The 21569-nt window shown below is 47.0% G+C and overlaps 4 protein-coding genes across 5 annotated transcripts; 3 read left to right on the top strand and 1 right to left on the bottom strand.

The window, feature by feature from the left end:
• Positions 1-4952: 4952 nt before the first annotated feature.
• Positions 4953-9626, top strand: LOC100846493. The gene is made up of 2 exons (XM_024458315.1): positions 4953-6837; positions 7463-9626. Exons 1-2 carry the CDS (start codon positions 5032-5034, stop codon positions 9356-9358), a joined length of 3702 nt encoding a protein of 1233 aa, XP_024314083.1. The 5' UTR covers positions 4953-5031; the 3' UTR covers positions 9359-9626.
• Positions 9627-10754: 1128 nt separating this feature from the next.
• LOC100831625 (multiprotein-bridging factor 1a) lies at positions 10755-13530 on the top strand. Its single transcript, XM_003565251.3, has 4 exons — positions 10755-11025; positions 12129-12212; positions 12979-13061; positions 13139-13530. The coding sequence occupies exons 1-4, from the start codon at positions 10884-10886 to the stop codon at positions 13256-13258; spliced, it is 429 nt and encodes a 142-aa protein (XP_003565299.1). The 5' UTR covers positions 10755-10883; the 3' UTR covers positions 13259-13530.
• Positions 11895-21200, bottom strand: LOC104582515. 2 transcript variants are annotated; one of them, XM_024458579.1, is made up of 4 exons: positions 21049-21200; positions 20792-20966; positions 18656-18661; positions 11895-11905 (listed from the first exon to the last, which is right to left on the bottom strand). In XM_024458579.1, the coding sequence occupies exons 1-2, from the start codon at positions 21110-21112 to the stop codon at positions 20803-20805; spliced, it is 228 nt and encodes a 75-aa protein (XP_024314347.1). In that variant the 5' UTR covers positions 21113-21200; the 3' UTR covers positions 11895-11905; positions 18656-18661; positions 20792-20802. The 2 variants fall into 2 exon arrangements, with proteins under 2 accessions (XP_024314347.1, XP_010230602.1); XM_010232300.3 differs by lacking the exons at positions 11895-11905; positions 18656-18661 and having other exon boundaries at positions 20422-20966.
• On the top strand, positions 17549-19771 carry LOC100829174 (CBL-interacting protein kinase 5). The gene has a single exon (XM_003565245.4). The coding sequence runs from the start codon at positions 18149-18151 to the stop codon at positions 19529-19531; it is 1383 nt and encodes a 460-aa protein (XP_003565293.1). The 5' UTR covers positions 17549-18148; the 3' UTR covers positions 19532-19771.
• Positions 21201-21569: the final 369 nt, after the last annotated feature.

The following is a 21569-nucleotide window of genomic DNA, read 5'->3' as shown; positions in this document are numbered from 1 at the left end:
GCTATGATTCTCCTAGTAGTATAGGATACCCTTACCATGTCCTTACCACTAATTGCCATCGTAGGTAGTCAAATGCTATGCTATGCTATGTTAGTATACGTGGGTGGTTTCATTACAATGTGATATTATTGTCATTATGGAGTAAATTTATGTTTTCCTAATGTATGGCAAAACAAGTAATTTAATGAACCGTCCTGGGTGGGCTGCTTTGGATACTTTTGAGATGTTATGCGGCGTCAGGTCCATTTCTATGGATCCATTTCTATGAGCCGTCTCGCCATTTCTATGGGAGCGCCTGCGTCGCAAATGAGGAATGCCACCTGGGGTATCAGAGACTGGACTAGTTTCCTATTTACTAGTTTCTAGTACAACCACATGCTAATATGGGCTCTGACTTGATGGAGTAAGACATATGATCCTGGATCTGAGGTGACATCGGTACGTAGTAGTGTAGGTTGGAACGCGTCCCTCAGGTGGTCTGGGTGATTATGGTCTGAAAATTCTCGTAATCGATGCCGTTGCTACTCTACCCTGAGGACAGCAAGGGATTAACACGTCGATTTCTTGTGGGGAATGTGTACAACCTCTCGAGAGTGTCAAACTAAGTACTTAGCCGTGTCCCCGGTTATGGACAATTATGAGCGACTAGATTTAGGAGCTGTAAGAAAGGTCTCACTCATTCTAATTTCTTAATAAAATGAATGGTTTGAACCTGGGTAAGAGCATTGATGTGTCTACTCAATGTCCACTAGTTTAATAGGAGTATGGGTGTGTCTACCCCATATCCAATAGTGATAAAATTATTTGTTTAAAAATGATAGGATGAAACATTAATACTTTTATGCTAATAGCCAAACCCCACTTAGCCAAAATATGCATGTTCTTGGTAGGTCCATTTATAACCTCCGGTGAACTTGCCAATACATTCAATGTATTGACCACGTAGTGGCTGCAATTAACAATGCAGGTGGATCAGACGACGAGTGAGGTTCGTCGTTGTTTATTTGGGTTACGAGCCTGCATTCCAACATGCTCTCGCCTTGGAGTAGTTGTGGCCCATTTTCTTCTACCTTTCTGCTGCTTAGTTTTTGGAACTCTATTTTGATATGCTGACCCAAGAGGTCATGCAGATTTGTAAGTACTCTTAAATTCTGAATGAATGCGATGTAATAAAGTACTTTGACCTTTGTATCTCGATATTACATCATGAAACTGTGTGTGCTAGTGAGTCGATCCAGGGACTAGCACTATAAGCACAGAGATCGAACCCTGTACGAGGGCGGTCGCTTCAGGGGAACCGTCAGGAATGCGCGGGGGGGCGGCCGTGTGGCAACCGGCGTGCGACCGCCATTAAAGTCGACTCGAGAGTCAAGGAGAGCTGGTGAGAAACCGGTGAGGCGATTAGTTGGTCCCCGACATCGCGGGCCTACCGCAATAACGCGTTGCCCGGTGCCCCCGCTCCCCCCCCCCCCCCCGGCTGGGTTCGTACTGGGGGCGCCGGCTAACTTCTTTTTGGGACGCGCCGGATAAAAAAACATTTTGGGGAGGCCGGCTGGGCCGGATTTTGCGCGCCGGCGCCGCCCAAGCCCGTTTAAGAGGCCTTTAGGACAGGCAACTGGAGTTGCTCTTAACTTTCATTAAGACAAAATTCTGATCAAGAATTACTCTATTAATATGTGGCTTATAACATATGAAACCACAAGTATTATAAAATACTTTTGATAACGAATCTAACGATACTAATTTCATGTTATATAAATCACATCTTAATGTAGTAATTTGTGATTAAAATTTTGTCTTAATGAAAGCTAATATGCCATCTTTAAAGGAATGGAGGAAGTATATGTATAGCCCTGACCGCAGTTAATTACCGGTTAATTATTGAGTATATATTGATAGTTTCAGGTGTTCGAAAATTCACTTCACAGGAGTATTTTAATCCTGCATCTTCAAAAGCCAATGAATTATAAAGGATTAATACAAGTATACATACTTCACAGGAGTACACAACACAGAAACGGACTGTTCAACCGAGTTGAGCTCTTTTTTTTTCTTGTTTTGTTCTTCGCGTGCATGCAATGCGGTGCACATCAAGGTTTTATTTGGTCAGCTTTTTAAACGAGCGCACTTGTTCGTTTACGGTGTTGAAAACCAAGTTCGGAAAATTATACGGACTGCTTAATTAGTGGAATTTGATGCTAACATTCTTTCTCATCAAGGATGCTGCAAATAGTACTCCTTCATTTTTCTCATTACATCGCGCATTATTCTGTACAAAACAAATCGCTCCATTGGATTGCACCATTTCAGGTTTCCGGGTTAACTGAACTGACGTGAGTTGGTGCCTGTCTCCCGGGTAAGAATTTCGGTGACTGTTTGGGAGACTGAAATTTAAAAAATCCCGTCGGAGCATGGGTCTCCGGCACCGGGGATGTTGGACACCTCCTTGTTGTTCGGTGGAGGATGAGGAGAACGCTCCGGCGATCGCCGGCGTGACCAAAGACACTAAGTGTAGACAGCTAGATTTACCCAGGTCGGGCCATCTGGAGATGTAACACCCTACGTCCTGCTCTTTGTTGTATTCACGAGTGAGAATGCTTTACAGATCGCCCGGGGGTTCCTGGATTGGCTACTTGTCCTCTAAGGAACTCTCCTACGGGTGAACACAATGCTGCTTTCTATTGACTAAGGTTGGAATACTTTGATCGGTGGCATTGGTCCTTCTTTTATAGCCAAAGGATACCACGGGTGCCAAGGCATGCAGCGCGACACGTTAACAGCACGCGTGTCATTGCCGCACGGGTTTCTCTACTGTTGTTCCACGCTGGGCATCATGCAGCGCCCGGGCCACTGTACACGGTAAATAAAATGAATTATAGGATAGCCGCTCTAGCTTTGCTGAGCAAGACTAGCTCTGCCGATGTGACCCCTATCGGTGCATTAAATGCATTGCGTCTGTTGTCTCATCATGTCTTCACTGTTCTGCGGGCCTTATTTGCATGTCCGAGCGTGGGTTGTTGGGAGCCCCTTCCTGGCGAGAGCGCCCAGCTCGTTGTCGGGGCAGCATGCTTTCTGCTTCCCGGGACCAGAGTTCCCGGGTATCCTACCGCCGAAGCGGGCGCTTCTCCTGTTCCGGTTTTCAAGTTTGTTTTCGCCAATGACTGTCTCTTTGAGATGAGTTTTCCGGGTCTATCCTTCCCAGAAAGCCAACCTGAAGGGTTTCATAGTCGTGACCCACGAGTCCCGTATCAGTGGGACCCTGCGGGCCAATGTTACGACAGATCCAAATGAAACGAACCGTGTTACTGAATGCCCAACCGAACCGTGTTACTACTGAATTGCATCCGGCAACGAATCAAATCAAGTTTGGCGGCGGTTCACGGTGCCGATTGCTGTTTCTGGGCCTTCCCTTCCGGCCTTTCGGTGCAGCGGCAGCAGATTGGAAGCCCGACTTGCTAGGGGTGACCTTCAGATCTCATCTTCCGGCATGGGTGGAAACTGCAGCTTTCAAAGCCCACATGGTGGCGGTGTATGCATGTCTTGGGCCATTTATTTATTTTTACAAAAATAAGGTATTCCTCGATTCCATTGCTGAAACCATCAGGTTCACTGACAAATTTTACATGCAGTCTCGCTGCAGAAACAAATGAGGCAAGCCAGAAAATAGATACAACACCATACACGAATACAACACCTCTATAATTGCTTGGAAGCATTCCCCGTTGTCTGAAATGAAAAGTATTGCTCCCTCCGAAATTATACTAAATCATTGACACTTATTATGTAACTAGGATCACGGAATAATAGCTTTGATAGAGTATTGCCGAAGGATACTGAGCTGCTCTAAATGAGTACATCCTGAGGCCCGCAGGGCAGCTTTCCCTTGCAGATGAGGCATTGAGGCTGCCCGTAGCAAAGTAGCGGTGCGATTGCACACTAATTTGAGCAAGTGGTCATTCTTCTATTCTAAAAGAAACTTCAGCGAAGATCTTTGTTTTCTTTCTCCCCCTCCTTTTGAACAGTCTCGGTAGCTCGTGTCAAGCCTTGAGGAGGTGTACATACGAATTTTGCAAAAATTGTACTGTACTGAGAAAACAGCGACGTATTTGACGGGAACTCTTATGAGATGCACAAATTGGTTCTGCGGACGCGTCGTCCCGTCACGTGCACACAGTGTGGAGCAGATGGTTTATTTTTTTCGTGGAGTTGCGAAGTGGATTTTCAGTTTTGTTGGCTTTTAATCGATGTTGGATCGGATGCTTGACTGACTCGTCGTGAGTCGTGACCTGGACAAGGAGGGTTCGGCGAATCGCCGGTGATAGTGACTTGCATGTTTTCATGCGTCGTAAGTTACAAGATCCTGTCGTCTACATCGAGGCCGAGTTCCGCGAGCGTAAGTTACAAGATCCTATCACGAGTATCTGTCAAAAAAAGTTTCGTAACGCAACTTGCCGGCCGGCTACTGGTGGGAAAAATTCCTCAAGAATGGGATCTGGACTCGCTGCCTTCGACGGAGCACCGGCGCACCGCTTCAGCCGTAAATGAATTTCGTTCATCAAAGAGCAGGTCCACACTCCACGGTGCAGAGTGGGTCCGCCGCAGGAGAGTAATGGGGCGGCCGTCAGGTTTGAGCAACCCTGCAATTGCCATCCCTGAGAGAAATCTTCTGCTAGAGTACGGAGTATATTACACTTCCATTTGTACTACTCCGTAGTGTACTATCGTAATCCGGATCCCGACGGAGCAGGTTCACGTTTCCATAGTCGACACGTGCACGCAAGAATTTTTGTGTACTCCCGAAGATGGAAATCGGCACCGAGCACTCATTCGGGCCCACCTGTCAGTCAGACGGTCCAACAAAGACTAAGCCAAGAACGCCGACCTGAATCTCCTAGATTACGGCGTGGGTACAACGGCCTCTCTTATTATACGACTTGCTTTACCTCGTTTAAACCCCCAGGTTACCTGTCTTTTTGCCCAGCTCCACTCCAACCGCCGGCCCCCATCTCCTGTGCTCCCCGCTCTCCAGCCATGGCGTTGCCCACCGCCTGGAGCCACCTCGTGCTCCTACTCGCCGTCCTCCTCCAGCTCGTCGCCTCGGCCGCCTCCGTGCCGCACAGGCACCGCCTCCCGGCGCACCGCCTCGCCTCGCTCAACGCGTCGGCGCCGCCGACCACCTACTTCGAGGTGGACCGCCCGATCCGCCCGCCGCAGGGCAGCTTCGAGGGCCCCTGCTCGGCGCTGCTCCTCTCCAGCTCCTTCGGCGCCACCTACGGCAAACCACCGGTCACCGCCGCCTACGCGCCGCCCGCGTGCCTCGCCGCGGCGCGCGCCCGGGGCGGGTCCCTCGCGCTCGCAGTGCTCGAGTGGAGCGCCGACTGCCGCGGCCGCCAGTTCGACCGCATCTTCGGCGTCTGGATCTCCGGCGCCGAGCTCCTCCGCAGCTGCACCGCCGAGCCCCGGGCCACCGGCATCGTCTGGTCCGTCTCCCGCGACGTCACCAGGTATGCTGCCCTCCTGGCCGAGCCCGGGGAGATCGCGGTGTACCTCGGAAATCTCGTCGACAGCACCTACACGGGCATCTACAACGTCAACCTCACGCTCCACCTCTATTTCCACGCCGCGCCCCCGCCGCTGACGCAGCAGGCGGATCTGATCGTACCCGTCTCGAGGAGCTTGCCTCTGAACGACGGCCAGTGGTTCGCCGTCCAGAATGCCACCGACTTGGAATCCAAGAAGATTTCTATTCCGTCGAACACCTACAGGGCGGTCCTTGAGGTGTTCGTTTCGTTCCACTCCAATGACGAGTTCTGGTACACGAACCCTCCCAACGAGTACATCGAGGCTAACAATTTGTCCAGTGTTCCTGGAAATGGCGCCTTCAGGGAGGTTGTTGTGAAGGTCGACCAAGACATCGTCGGTGCTGTTTGGCCGTTCACTGTTATCTACACTGGTGGTGTCAACCCGCTGCTGTGGCGGCCGATCACCGGCATTGGCTCATTCAATCTACCTACCTATGACATTGACATCACACCATTCTTGGGCAAGCTCCTTGACGGCAAGGAGCACGATTTTGGGTTTAGTGTGACCAATGCATTGGACGTATGGTACATTGATGCCAATTTGCATCTGTGGTTGGATCACAAGAGCGAGAAGACAATTGGGAGCTTGATCAGCTACGATGTGCCTGCATTGGTGCTGAACGTTGACTCTGGGTTCAGTGGGCTGGATGGGAAGTTTGTTACGAGCGCAAGCCGGCATATCTCGGCCACCGGGTGGGTGAAATCATCATATGGTGAGGTCACCACGACTTTCTACCAGACATTCACCTATGACAACAGCAACATGTATACGAAGAATGGCACGGTGCAGGCTGTGAACCAAACGATTGATGCAAAGTCTGGTGTTTTCGTCAAGGATACTTCTGCTGTTCTTCTCTCGGAGGAAGTTCATGAGGTGTTCCCGCTGTATGTCTATACCGGAACGTCAGATCAGGTGGGCGATGAGTACTCATTGGTTTCACTTGTCAAATTGGGCATCAATGAGAAGAGGATCTCAGGTGGAAAGCACGGGTTCTTGTACAGCAATCTGCGGAATGCACAGTCCGCACGAGGCACTATGAAGGTGAAGAAGAATTTGGTGGTTAGTGGATTGGGGCAGACCCATCAGGTGTATAAATATGTGGGTACTGATGGATGCTACTTCAGGGATGTGAGCAGCAAGAATTACACTATAATCTCTGACAACTTCGATGATTCTTGCTCAAAGAGATCTCCATCTAGTGGTGTCAAGTTCTCCTCAAATAAAGATCAACCAGCAAGAAAGCTGCTGAAGCTGTAACGGGAAAGGTAGGGAGCTGAATCATCAATCTTTAACCACCTGGCATATGTTTGTTTGTTCAGGTTGTATTCCTTCACGTAATAGGCAAGAAACTTGGAGTTATCTTTGTAAACACCCCACTTGTAACATAGTCATCCAAAGAATAATTTATCTTCTAGAATGTGGAGATTGATGTGTGTTTGATTGTCTAATCTCTCTAAGTTCGATACACAAAGGACTACGGAGTACTAATACATAGAGGTTGGTTATTTGTTCTAGACATCCCCTGAACCGGTCACAGTTCATTGTCCAATTGTCCCAGTGACAGTTTGAGATTCATGCGTGCATATGGAACCAACTTTAAATACGGTGCAGATTAGGCAGTTGGCTTGTCGGGATCATGACTTGCAAGGGGATTTCCAATGGGTCCGTTTGTATTTGGCATAGGTAAAATGGTCAGTTTTGTTCTTCAGAGCTACTCATCTGAATTCCTGAGCGCACAACAGAGCAGCACACGATGGATCAATCTGTCGTAGTTGTATCGGACAATCCCAGGATGTCTTCACACTTCCCCGTCAAAAGATAGAAATCGGGAAGAGTACAAGTGGATAAACGCAGCATAATTCTTTAATCCGAATGATGGCACACGCACTGTAATCTAATGTGTGTAATGTCAGCTGCATCACATTGTTTAAACCCAAGATGCTTCCAGCAGCTCCACCCCCCACTACTCTCTCAGCAGTCAAGCTCCAGCCGCCCAGCCATGGCATCGCCGACGACCTGCTCCTGCCTGCTCTTCCTCCTCGCGCTCCTCCTCCCTCTCGGGGCGGTCCCCGTGCCGCTCAAGCACCGCTTCCCGCCACTCGACCTCGCCTCCTCCTTTAACGCCTCGGAGCCGCCCACGACCTTCTTCGAGGTGGACCGCCCGATCCGGCCGCCGCGCGGCAGCGCCGGGCCCTGCTCCGCGCTCCTCCTCTCCGGATCCTTCGGCTACACCTACGGCCAGCCGCCGTCCACCGCCGCCTACGCGCTGCCCGAGTGCCTCGCCGCCGCGCGCGCCGGGGGCGGGTCAATCGCGCTCGCGGTGCTCGAGTGGAGCGCCGAGTGCCGCGGCCGCCAGTTCGACCGCATCTTCGGCGTCTGGCTCTCCGGCGCCGAGCTCCTCCGCAGCTGCACCGCCGAGCCGCGCCCCAACGGCATCCTCTGGTCGGTCTCCCGCGACGTCACCAGGTACGCCGCCCTTCTCTCCGAGCCCGGCGAGATCGCGGTGTACCTCGGCAACATCGTCGACGGCACATACACCGGCGTCTATCACGCCAACCTCACGCTCCACCTCTACTTCCACTCCGCGCCGCCGCGGCCCCAGCAGCAGCAACAGCATGCCGATTTGATCTTGCCCATCTCAAGAAGCCTACCTTTGAACGATGGGCAGTGGTTCGCTATCCAGGATTCCACCGATGTGCAGTCCAAGAAGCTTGCCATTCCGTCGAACACCTACAAGGCGGTCCTCGAGGTGTTCATCTCGTTCCACTCCAATGACGAGTTCTGGTACACGAACCCTCCCAACGAGTACATTGAGGCCAACAACATATACAGCGTTCCTGGAAATGGCGCCTTCCGGGAGGTTGTTGTTAAGGTTGATCAAGACGTTGTTGGTGCTATTTGGCCATTCACTGTTATCTACACTGGTGGTGTCAACCCACTTCTGTGGCGGCCGATCACCGGTGTTGGCTCATTCGATCTCCCAACGTATGACATCGACATCACGCCATTTCTGGGGAAGCTCTTGGATGGCAAGGAGCATGATTTTTGGTTTGGTGTGACAAATGCATTGGATGTATGGTACATTGATGCCAATTTGCACCTTTGGTTGGATCAAAACAGTAGCAAGACATCTGGAAGCTTGGTCAGCTATGATGTGCCTGCATTGGCACTCAACGTGGATTCAGTGTTCAGGGGGCTGGATGGGCGGTTTGTGACGAGCGCAAGCCGGAATGTCTCCGCTACTGGGTGGGTGGAATCCTCGCATGGAAAGATCATGACAACTTTCTACCAGAGATTCAGCTACCGTAACAGCAATGTGTATAGCAAGAATGGCAGAGTGCAAGTGGTGAACCAGAATATCGATGCAAATTCTGGTGTTTTCGCCACGAACGGCACCGTGCTGCTCTCAGAAGAAGTTCACCAGGTCTTCCCGCTCTATGTTTTCTCTGGGACCTCGGATGAAGTGGATGATGAGTACTCGCAGATTTCAGTTGTCAAGCTGGGCATCAATGAGCAGAGGATCTCTGGTGGGATACATGGTTTCTCAAACAGCTCCCTGCAGGATGCGCAGTCGGGACGCGGTAGCATGAGGGTGAAAAAGAATTTGGTGATTGCTGGCTTGGGAGAGACCCATCAGGTGTATAAATACATTGGTACAGATGGATGCTACTTCAGAGATGTGAGCAGCAAGAACTGCAGTGTCATTTTCGACCACTCTGATGATTCATGCTTGAAGGGATCTCGACATGATTGGCTCGGATTCTCCTCCATGTAAAAGTCTAATTATCAGTGGCAGGGTGCTAGATAAAAGTTGGTGGTGATCGAACTGTACAGCTAGAGAGCTCAGTCGTTCTGGGAGTCTCCCAAAAGCTATCTTATGCCTCAGTAGTGGGTAGATATCTTGGGAATTTCTGTAAAAATACGCTGCTTCTAATTACTAGTAATCTCAGTTGTATCATTTATCTGTGTTATTTGGTATGTAGTTGTTCTGCTTTGCACGAATTATGACTCAGTATACCGCTAGTACTTACTGTAGTAATCAATCTTCTGAGTTGCGACACATACTGGTAATATTGTTTTCTCCATGTTTCACATCATCTGGCCCCATTCACATTTTCACCTTTGACAATAGGTATGTCCATCTTCGAATTAATGAGAAACCCTCTCTTGGGTACATAACATATGTATGCAGTACTGAAGTTGTTCTTTTAGGTCGTCAAAACACACACTCTTTCAGTGAGGACTGCATTAGAATGTGCAATTCTTAGTATAACCCTAAGATACTTTAAATACGAATGTTTTAGTAAGCAATAGTATTTTTTTAAAAATGGTTAAAGCGATCATCATGGAGAAGTGGATACTGGATAACGAATCAACATGCTCTAGATACGCAATTAGTAGGAAAAATCAGGCTGATGATAGAAAAAAGGACTAGCTCCTTCTAAACAGGAATTGGGATCTACAAACTGTTTAACGTCTGCACTCTTCATTAAATCCTTAGTTCAAAAAGGTGGAACGTTTTTAAAGGACACAACATTTATAATATGCACACCGGCAAAAATCATGAACGAAAATACAATTTGTGAACCCCTGTAACAACAGGTTTGTGCACATATAGGTGCTCTGCTATCCATTCACCTTTATCTTTTTTGCCTATACACAAATTGTATATTTCGGAAAAATTAAAGCAAAAACAAGCGAATACTTACAGCATTTGAAGTTTTTCACCTTGTTCCAAGCGTACATTCTGGAATGATGGAAAGGAACGAATTGAGCAATAGTTCATTGCAACCTGGCCACCCGGATCCAATCTTTTTGAATTGAGTGCCGATGTGTCGCACATTAATCACACACTTACGTCCATGTGTATAGGACAAATCGTGAATTTATCTGAGTAAGGCTTTGATTTATTGTTATAAACGGAGTCCAATTATTGCACAAAACATAAAGGGATTCCTTTTTTACAGCGAAAACATAAAAAAGGGATTTAATTTAGTAAGAACCGTTTAAAATTTAATGCAGGAGGAGCTGAACTGAAACTCTTCCAACGTTTAAACGAAGTCCAAGCCCACTCTGACCGGAAACAACAACGGCAGCACAGCTTCCAACTTTCCATATAGCCCATCGGACTCTCGAAAGGCCCACCTGCATTCTCCACAAGACGAGACCGACCGTCGCCACCCGAACGAACCCCGATCACTCGCACCGACCATCCAGTGTGTCCTCGTCGTCTCCGACCTCGGCGAAACCCTAACCCCCCATCGAAGCGCAAGGCCACCCCCGCGCCGGAGGAGGAGAAGATGTCTCGCGTCGGGCCGATCACCCAGGACTGGGAGCCGGTGGTCGTGCGCAAGAAGCTGCCCAACGCCGCCGCCAAGAAGGACGAGAAGGCCGTCAACGCCGCCCGCCGCGCCGGCGCCGACATTGACATCGTCAAGAAGCGTATGCCTCCCCTCCGAACCCGACCTTTCGAAGCGTTAGCTCGGAGTAGGAAGAAATCGTTTGACGCGGTGGTGGATTTGGTGGCTGCGTGGTTGCTTGCTAGTTCGTCTCGACTCTCGAGTAGGCGCTCCGTTTCTCGCCAGCTTGGTGCGCGGTGCTGTGACAGTGTGAGTGTGAGGGCGTTGGGTTGAATCTCCTTGCTTTGCGGAGGTCGGCTTGGTAATCCAGAAGCATGTTCGTGTTGCGCTGGGGTTTTGGGGCGAAAAAATTATTTGGCTTTTTTTGGGGAGAATAAATTATTTGGCGTTTTCTGAAGAATAAAATGTTTTTTCTTCTTCTTTTGAGCTAGACGAGCCCTAGAAGATTAGCATGGTCCTCGACTCCTCGTTGCCTGGTTGGTCCGTTGACTGTGCTTAGTACCTTCCTCTTACGATTCACTTGTCTGATTTATACTGATTCAACACTTGTACTGAATATGATGTGAGGGCATACGATTAGTGGAGTGTCCTTGTAGCCACTCATTGATTGTATTGGTGATTTCGATTGTGCACTTGAGGTGGAACTGTAGGTTATAATCTTTTTGCAGATTGTCAACAATCTTTTTGCAGCATGTAAACTCTTTGAAAAGCATTCATAATAACCTATTGTATATAGTAGAATGATGTTGCATTCACCAATCACGATGCCTTGGTCTTGGATGGAAGTAAATATCATGTTGAAGCGTGGGGTATATGGTCATTTATTATCTGTTTATTTTTGTTGGACATGGGACTTAGGGATGTCAACTGTCTAGGTACTCTTGGCAATATGCACTCCATGCCACATCTAATGTTATTTCCATGGAAGAATTTCAAGGTTGTCATGGAATATCTTTCTCTACCTTTCTATGCATGTTGTGGTCATTATAAATGCTTGGACATGACTAATATGTGATGTCTTGTACAATAAGGTATGCTGTCACAGAGATAACTTTGCATTACGCGAGCAGATTGCAGGATATATCATATATGTGCATATTCTCTTACACACTTTGTTGAGATAATAGATAAGTGAGAGTTATATATGTTGTTTTAACTTGTATGTCGTTGTTGACAAAAATGCAGACAATGCTGGGACAAACAAAGCTGCTCATAGCGGCACATCGCTCAATACAAAGAAGCTTGACGATGATACAGAGAATCTTGCTCGTGAGTTCCTTCGTTTGTAACTTCTCTATGTTCCAAAAAAGAATGACCACCTAAACAGTTGTGCCTGTTTGTCCAATCATTTTGTTTATCTGGTGTGTATATGCATTTCAATTAAAATCTGAGTGTCTGTGAATGTTTAACTTTGTTTGGTAGATCGTGAATGTTTATACAACAGTATATATTTTGTCTGGTAATCAGTACATCTGGTAAAGAATGTTTTGTTTGCTTCATTATCCATGCTATCATTCTTGTTCCTAATCGATCCTCTATAATGGTGTTCTCATTTTTTGATGTATTGACCCAACGTTTGCAATAAACAAAGCTGCAGTGTAGAACTCAGGTCTTCTTTTAGGTTCTATCATTATTTTCTTTCTGTAAACAATTCACATGTTGACCACAAGGAAAACAACTCTCTCTGAGGTCCTGTCCTTTCCAACTGTGGTTTACAGTTAGAAAACGTTCTGCATTCTGCTGCATTGGAGTTCATGTTTAATGTGTATGGGAATCGTGGTTTCTTTATGTTTGCAGTGCTCACAGGTCGTGATTATGGGGGACCCCTGAGGGTACTTGTTTTTATCATTAGTTGCGTAGCATAATATTGTAAAAGAATGCTGCTATTGATGCTCTGATATTTTACTTACAAGAACTAGAACTTCTCTGGCTAGCCTGAATATGAATAGTATTCCAGTAAAGAGACCGCCTATTTTACAAGTCAAAATCAACACATTTTTTCTGGTTTTGACCATTCGGCACTTCTTCTTAACAGATGAGCGTGTCCCATCAGACCTGAAGAAGAGCATTATGCAGGCTAGAATGGACAAGAAACTCACACAGGCACAGCTTGCACAGGTAGCAATCTTCACTCATTGTTAAGTTGTATATAACATTTCTGCCTTTATTCATAAGCCATATTGTCTAACTACCAGGTGATCAACGAGAAGCCGCAAGTCATCCAAGAGTACGAGTCAGGCAAAGCCATCCCAAACCAACAGATCATCGCCAAGCTGGAAAGGGCTCTTGGCACAAAGCTGCGAGGGAAGAAGTGAAACAGTCGTACATGCGCAGCAGTTCATGCTTTCAAGAGTTTGACTGCATGTGTTCTTACCGCTAAACTGATGTTGGCTTAGAGCCTGTCTACTACAAAATCATGCAACTGTGAGAAACCCTGGAATTAGTATTTCGCTTAGGCTTCGGTGAATATAATTAGGTCTTTGTGAACTCTGCGTATCTGGGTTTTGTATTGCCAGTGTGTTCTCACCAATGTGAATGAACCAAGTTATGAATTCCTGAACCTTTATAACCAGTCTTGGTGACTCAATGTCTCTGTATTAGTATTAATACCTCGTGATGCCTACGTGTTTATTTCTAGTTTATTTAGAGAGGTTATAATGCTGGCGGTGCACGCATGTGCAAATTGGTGCATCAAGTGAAAAATTGGTTTGATCGGGTGCCTAAACTTGGCATGCGGGTGCATTTTGGTTCAAAAGGGCCAGACCAAGGCCATGTAGGCCATGTAGGCAAAGAGCACACGCGGGTATGTTCGCTCGGGAGGGTAACTTTGCATTTAGGCCTTGCTAATTTTTCTTATTTGGGCATAACAAAGTCCTTGTGGTGTTCGAGGTGAGGCAACATCGTGTACGGGAATGTTGAGGGAGGGATTCGTGCATGCTTGTATTTGGTACTGAATTTTTTGGCTGATCCAGTTGCTTAGGAGAATCATATAGGGCAAGGGGAATAAATTGTGATGATGGACAGTAGTTGTTAGATGAAGACAAGTTACTGTTTCTTTCTGAATGTTGCTGTCAGTTGCAGTTGGTACTGAATTTTTTTTTCATTGCATTGTTGCAAATGTAGGTCCAGGGGATGAGTTGTTCACTGTTGAATTGCAGCACCAAGGTTTCTTCTGTGGAATTGGAAAGAACAGGACCTACATAGATGATCAAGTCGATTATTTTAAATGGATGGTAGAGTTTCTAGATGTTCGAATCAAGTTAGAGGGCTCTGCTGCCGCATTGTATTGGTCTTTGCCGGGGATTGCAGAGGGTCAAGTTAGAGGGCTTTTTGCCCACGTGGCACGTTTCATGTGGTCTTGGTTTGGCCGACCCATTTGAACCAAAATGCACCCGCTTGCCAAGTTTAAGTATCGGAACGGACCAATTTTTTACTTGATGCATCAGTTTGCACTTGTGTGCCAAATTCATGCACCGTCAACGTTATTACCTCTTCTTTAGATCATGGGTATGTTTTCGTTTACTAAATACTCAATACTCAGGACCTCTTCTTTAGATAATGGCTATGCAACATTTGATAATAACCATCAACGTTATTATCATTCAATTGTATGTTTTCGTTTGCTAAATACTCCAATGTGGCATCTAATCGTGAGAGCATTTTCAGCAGTAGCCCCTAAAATAGGGTCCCTAAACATTCTTTAGGGACTATCCTCAATTTTAATTTACAAACATTTTCAGAAGCAGCCCCTATGTGCTTCTGACGTGCGGGTCCCATCTGTCAGTGGCTTAGTATCTTTTCTTCCTTCTTCCCAAAAATCCCCACTGGATCTCGCAGACAGGCAGAGCTCCCAGGCAACTCAGCGGCGTGGCTAAGCGGAGCCCGGGCGACGGAGCGGCCTGGCTAGGCGGAGGGGCGATGGAACCCGCGGCTAGGCAAAGGCCGGGCGGCGACGGTCGGGGGCGGCGGAGCAGCACGGCGACAGGGAAGACGGTCGTCAAATTTGTATTGCAGTGAGATTAAATGGATATAGTTATGAAATTTCAATTGAACATCAATGAAATAATATTGTTACATATATTTTATGAATAAGGAATTGATGTCAATAAAAATTGATTGATGTATTACGATATTTTGGGCCTGGGCACCTACGACTGGCCCAACAAAATAATTGCGTCAATTACCAGGGCTCCAACCCCAGGGCCCGTGGCGAGACGGAGGCCGATCGGCAGAGCGGCCTGGCTAGGCGGAGGAGGGGTGGCGGAGCCCGCGACGAGGTGGGCTTGGCTAGGCGGAGGGGCGGTGGAACCCGCCACCGCTAGGCGAAGGCCGGGCGGCGACTGTCGGGGGCGGTGGAGCAGCACGACGACAGAGGAGACGGTCATGAGCGGCGAAGACGCGCGGCGGCAGGGAGACAGTTGCAGGCGGCGGAGTCGTGTGGGGGAGGTCGCCGGCGGCGGGCGGAGGCGGCTCGGCGTGGTGGATCGGTGGCGGGGCTGAGCGGTGGCCGTAGGGGCTCCCTTAGGCCCCGTTCGTTTATGCCCCGTCCCCACAAAACCAGAGGGATCGGCAGGGATTGCAGTTCATTTTTCCTCTAATCCCTCCCAATCCCCCTCAATCTCCAGAGGGGGAATCACAAGCCCTCATGAGTCCGTAGGAACGGGGCCAAATGGCTTGATCTATTTGCCTCTCTAGTTTAGGGACACGGGGCTCTTCTGGAAAAAAAAAATTCTCTAGCTCCTAAAATGGGATGCATCTTATTTAGGGGCCCTGCTGAAGATATCTGATTTCAATTTCCTGCTGCCGAAGTTGATCTGATTTCAGTTTTGATGAAATGGCCTGAACAAGGATATTTTTTAATGAAACTGTTTCTGAGTTCTCACGGTCACGGGCAAGGTCAGGACTCTCTCCTCTCTGGTGGACTGGGCGTCTGTCTCTGTGGAGGCGGCCTAGTATAATGCAGCGTATCATTTATTTTGGGTGGGCTCCGATCCCACTTGCGGTTTTGTAACATGGATCCTCTTTTGCAAGGCAACATTGAATCCTACGAATAGTGTAAAAAAAAAATTGCGTGTTGTGATCGCCCATGCCGTGCAGGGAAAAATGTTGTGGCAGACATCACTCGCTTGAAACGAAATTGAGTGCCGGCGAAAACTTTAATGGATGCTTGGTCGAGGAAAAATAGATGGTGATTTCTGAAGGGGGGGAAAACAGGTACGGGCAGTACCACTTAACATGTGAATCTTCGGAGTCTTCAGTTTCTGAATATTGATGACTATCACAACTTGATTCCCTTTCGTAGATGCTGTTTTCTGGCCAGTCTCTGTTGTTCACGGGAATCACGTGCCAATTATTCAGAATCTACTCACTCACTGAATCAATCTTGTTCTTCCACGCGACAAACTTGTCTGGTCAAAATTCAGTTTCTCAACCCAAGTTTTGACAGATCATCGTAAATCACGTGTTTATCATCGTAAATCACGTGTTTGACACTTGGCGTGACCATGGCCCATAACTGTAGAAAATTAAACACTCGCACGTGGCAAAAAAAGAAAAATTGACAGTACTACCTCCGTCCAACAAGAAGGAACGTATTAGATTTCCTTTGACCGCTGCTTTGACCACTAATTACTCTATTAATATATAATTATATGAAAAATATTAATATCCATTATATTTCTACTTAAGGATATTTTATTATGATTATGATTTTGATCACATTGGTCACCAATACTCATGAAGTAATTTGTGGTCAAAGACTTGGTCAACCGAACCCTAATATGCCCCTTGTTGTTGGAACGGAGGGAATACAAATTTCCTTGTGTCAGAGTTTTAGATGAATTCCTGTGTGATTGACACGTGGGGGAGAGACTTGGCAGGCCTACGCGTACACATGCTTGCGCAAGGAACAGTGCGTTTCGTCTACGGCTAAAACATGTTGATTTCGTTGACAAGAATTGGCCACGGAAGGCCAAAAAGTTACTGATCAATTAATATCTGAATGAATGTGACATGGCGAATGCTGCACCTGCTGTATAAAGTTCCAGCCAACCAAATATGCCATCTGACGTCCATGGCAACCTAACCAAGATGCCAAACTAGGATCGTCTTCAAAGATTCTTATCATGTCGTTTGTCAGAAAAAAAAAAGGATACGTGTTACCGTATGAATGATGTATTTATCCTGATTTTGTGAAAAATTTGGGACTTTTAATAGAATCGATGTAAGAAGCTCCATATGAATTCGTATGTAATATTAGAGCGTGTGGTTTTGATACCCAACTGTGCACTGCGAACTATTCGAGTAAAAAATCAAGGTAAAAGAAGAAAAATAAACCGATTGGATCCAGATGTCATAGTAATATACAGTACAAAGCTTGGCACTTTCATAGATGTTGTCGATGGATACGCAATGTACTAACTAACAAGCCCACAAAACACGGATAAAATGCAGACTAGGGTTTCCTTCACAGTTCACACACGCACAAAAATGCAGAGAAAGGCAAGTTGGTATCAGTTGCATCCAGATCACACGAGATTTGGATCAACTATGGCCAAACTTCCCAGAAACATATCCTGATCACATGCAGGTTGCACTCTGAACTCAAGGCAAATTGTTTGATTATAGAAAACCTAACAGCTTGTGATAGAGATTAGAAACATCAACCATGATGGCCGCATGCAGCTCAAGATAAGTGGCTCCCAAAAGAACACCTCATCACATTGATTCGACGTGTTGTTAAAGAAGCCAATCATGGATGCCTTTCAATTACTATTCACATAATACATTAAGAAGCATGCAATGGCTGCCCCAGAGAAGGCTAGGGTGATGGCATGGCTAGATTCAGAGCACCACAGCGATCCTACAAATAGCATCAGAAACCACAGCCACCCAACAGAAGTACCTGGCCTGTTTTTAGAGAGCCTGTTCCAAGTCCAGAGGAAGGGTGAGTCCTGGCCTCATGTCACAAGGAAAGCTCTAAACACCGTAGATCATTTTTCTCTCTCTCTCTTCGTCTCCTTTCTCCTTGGAGGATTCCAAGCAGACCAGAAGTATCTTGGTTCCCCACAATCACAGCGTTCTCTCTCGCCCTTCACCTCTCCTCCCTCAGGGAGGGAGGAATACAGAGGCACGAAGCGGCGCAGAGTAGACGCTTATGAAACATCCCCTCTAGTTGCTGCTGTTGCGCCAAAAAATCAAAGAGGATGGAGAAGAAGGCCGCCATCCTCATGAACCGGTACGAGCTCGGCCGCATGCTCGGGCAAGGCACCTTTGCCAAGGTGTACCATGCACGGCACCTTGCGTCCAACCAGAGTGTCGCCATCAAGGTCATTGACAAGGAGAAGGTGTTGCGTGTTGGCATGATTGAGCAGATCAAGCGGGAGATCTCCATCATGCGCCTTGTTCGCCACCCCAATGTCGTCCACCTGCACGAGGTCATGGCCAGCAAGAGCAAGATATACTTTGCAATGGAGTATGTTCGGGGAGGTGAGCTCTTTGGCAAGGTAGCCAGGGGCCGACTCAAGGAAGATGCTGCTAGGAAGTACTTTCAACAGCTGATAGGGGCTGTGGACTTCTGCCACAGCCGTGGTGTCTATCACCGGGACCTCAAACCCGAGAACCTCCTCGTGGACGAGCACGGAAACCTCAAGGTGTCAGACTTTGGGCTGAGTGCCCTCAAGGAGTGTCAGAAGCAAGACGGGCTGCTGCACACGACGTGCGGCACACCTGCATATGTTGCACCAGAGATAATCAACAAGAAGGGCTATGATGGAGCAAAGGCAGACATATGGTCTTGTGGTATCATACTTTTTGTTCTGCTTGCTGGCTACTTACCATTCCAAGACTCAAATTTGGTGGAGATGTACCGGAAGATCAGCAAAGGTGATGTCAGGTATCCACATTGGTTCACTTCTGATGTCCGGAAGCTTCTATGCAAGTTGCTCGATCCAAATCCAAACAGTAGGATCACCATCGAGAAGCTGGTTGAGCACCCGTGGTTCAAAAAGGGTTACAAACCAGCAGTTATGCTGGGACAGCCACATGGCTCGAACAGCCTAACGGATGTCCAGGCTGCTTTCGGCACTGACCAGAAGGACAATAAAGCAGAACAACCAGAGAGCCCTTTGAAGCCAGTGAGCTTGAATGCATTTGACATCATATCCCTCTCCAAAGGATTTGATCTTTCTGGCCTATTTGACGACCAAGAGCAGAAAGCGAACTCGCGGTTCATGACCCAAAAACCCGCATCAGCAATAGTATCGAAGCTTGAGCAGATAGCTGAGACAGAGAGCTTCAAGGTGAAGAAGCAGGATGGACTGGTGAAGCTGCAGGGATCCAAAGAAGGGAGGAAGGGGCAGCTTGCAATCGATGCGGAGATCTTTGAAGTGACGCCATCCTTCTATGTCGTCGAGGTGAAGAAATCGGCAGGAGACACATTGGAGTACGAAAGGTTCTGCAAAAAGGACCTAAGACCTTCACTCAATGACATCTGCTGGAACGGGCAGTCAGATGAAAAGCTTCGATCACTAGCAGATTCATCAACTCTGACCCAGTCTTCTAAGTCGACCACAAGAAATGCCATTTGAGTGCAACCTCATCAGAGATGCAATTAAAATCCATTCTCCTCTCTCTTTTTCCCTTTTTTCGTCAAAGAGCTGAGACTTCGCTCACTTGAGCATCAGGCTTTAGGGCTCTTTGTTGATCTTTTTGCAGTTTTTCTTTTCTAGTAGCAATCGCTGAACATGGATTTCCATCTCTTTTCGCCAATAGAAGCATGGAAATCATAGGGTAATAAAGTACTTCTTTCAGTGTTGCTCTGGTGCAAACATACTATCGCCTGCAGAAACCACAGACATTATAGGGTAATAAAGCACACTAATAAAGGGGTAACATGAATCAAATTCTAACTGGCATAGGAAAAGATGCCAAAGAAAATGATGATTAAGTAATATTAAATTTAACAAGAATATGACCAAAAGTGAAATCACTGTGGCGAACAGCACATTAACAGGTTCCTCGTTGTGTTATATTTCTGGTATATTATCTCGCGACTTGAGCACATCTTAGTTGTCAGATGTTCCAAAATAAAGAACACATACACAAAATAAGTAAGGTGACTCTGGTGAGGTGTAGAAAAAAAAATCCTGAGTACTCAACAATTATCCATCTACTCCGTATGTGTTATGTCAGAATTTATTAGAACAGAAATAAATCAGGGGATCAGAATAATATAATCTGCCAAGCACCACCAGAAATGAATGCTTCTTATCAAACAGAAAATCTCAGTACAAACAAGTTGCAATCAACTTAAAGATAACCAAATTCATGTGAAAATATAGGAAGTGATCCCACAAGGAGTCAAGGAAGTAGAGAACAATGACTATACATGAAAACTATGAAAATCGCAGTCTTATGATGGCATTTTTGTACTAATTGAGTAAATATCATCAAACCAGTTGACACAACTGACTCAACATTAATCCTTAACTGCAAACTCACATGGATCTTTTTGTCCATATACTTCAAACAATATACTGAGTTGTTTGCGGCACTCAATCGACTCCAAGAGAACAAAAAATAAGGTCACTCCAATAATCTCTAGTATATGTTACTAAGTTTTCACGGCGCCTTAGCTAAGAGAAGTGTAATATTATTCTTCATCGGACCACAGTTGAGCAGGTGAATTCAAAGCTTACAGCATTCACAATTTCGCATGGGAAAAAAGGGATGCCTAACTGTCATCACAAATTCACAATACGTTACATAGAACAAAGGAAGTGACGAAAATTTCCCCTTTGGCGAGTCGCAAGCAACACCCAGAGAACCCTAACCAGCGAAGACAGGGTCTCTTCCGACGTCAGGGCTTCGCGGCGGTGACGGTGCGCGCAGGAGGCGCGTCAGATGCTACCACCACGGCGGTGGAGGCAGCGGCTTCAGCGGATCCTGCCGCCTCTGCGGCGGCGGAGGCCTCCTGCTTGCGCTCGTAGTCGAGATACGTGTTGATGGCCTTTGTGCAGATCACTGCGGAGACAGGCGTAAAGCCCCGATGGTCAATATGACTATATGAGTACAGGAATGTCTGCGGAAAGAGAGAGACGCGCACCTCCGGCACCGATGAAGCTGAAGAAGCGGAGGACCGTGGAGGAGGCTTCGCCGGCGGCGGCCATGGCGATGGTGAACTAGCCGGAGGCGCTTGCTGCTTGGACTGGGCTACGTTTTTCGGGCTTCGTTTCTCGGCTTTCCTTTTTGGGCTATGTCTGCGATATACGTGGGCCACAATTCTTAATGGGCCTACTATGTACAAACATAAGTCTCAAGAACTCGTCCCCTAAAAAAAGTCTCTAGAGTTTCTCAAAGAAAAAAAGTCTCTAGAACTCGAAAATTTACTCGCACATATCGTTTCTAAAAAAAAGAAGTTACAGATATCAATTATCCAAAGGGACTCCCGATGACAGGAAAACTTTTTCCCAACGTGAAAAAGTTACAAAAAAGATTACTAAGGTCAGTAATGTACTACCGTATATACTTGCAAGCTTTCATGTAAAAACGATTTTGTGGCCTATGTGATCGAGTTTAGTGTGCAAAAAGCTTTCTTTTCTAGAGTACTATTTCATTTTGCTGCAT

This window comes from Brachypodium distachyon, chromosome 2 (assembly GCF_000005505.3).
Source record: "Brachypodium distachyon strain Bd21 chromosome 2, Brachypodium_distachyon_v3.0, whole genome shotgun sequence".
In the NCBI taxonomy this organism is placed as follows: Eukaryota; Viridiplantae; Streptophyta; class Magnoliopsida; order Poales; family Poaceae; genus Brachypodium; species Brachypodium distachyon.
This window is presented reverse-complemented; position numbering and strand designations above follow the sequence as displayed.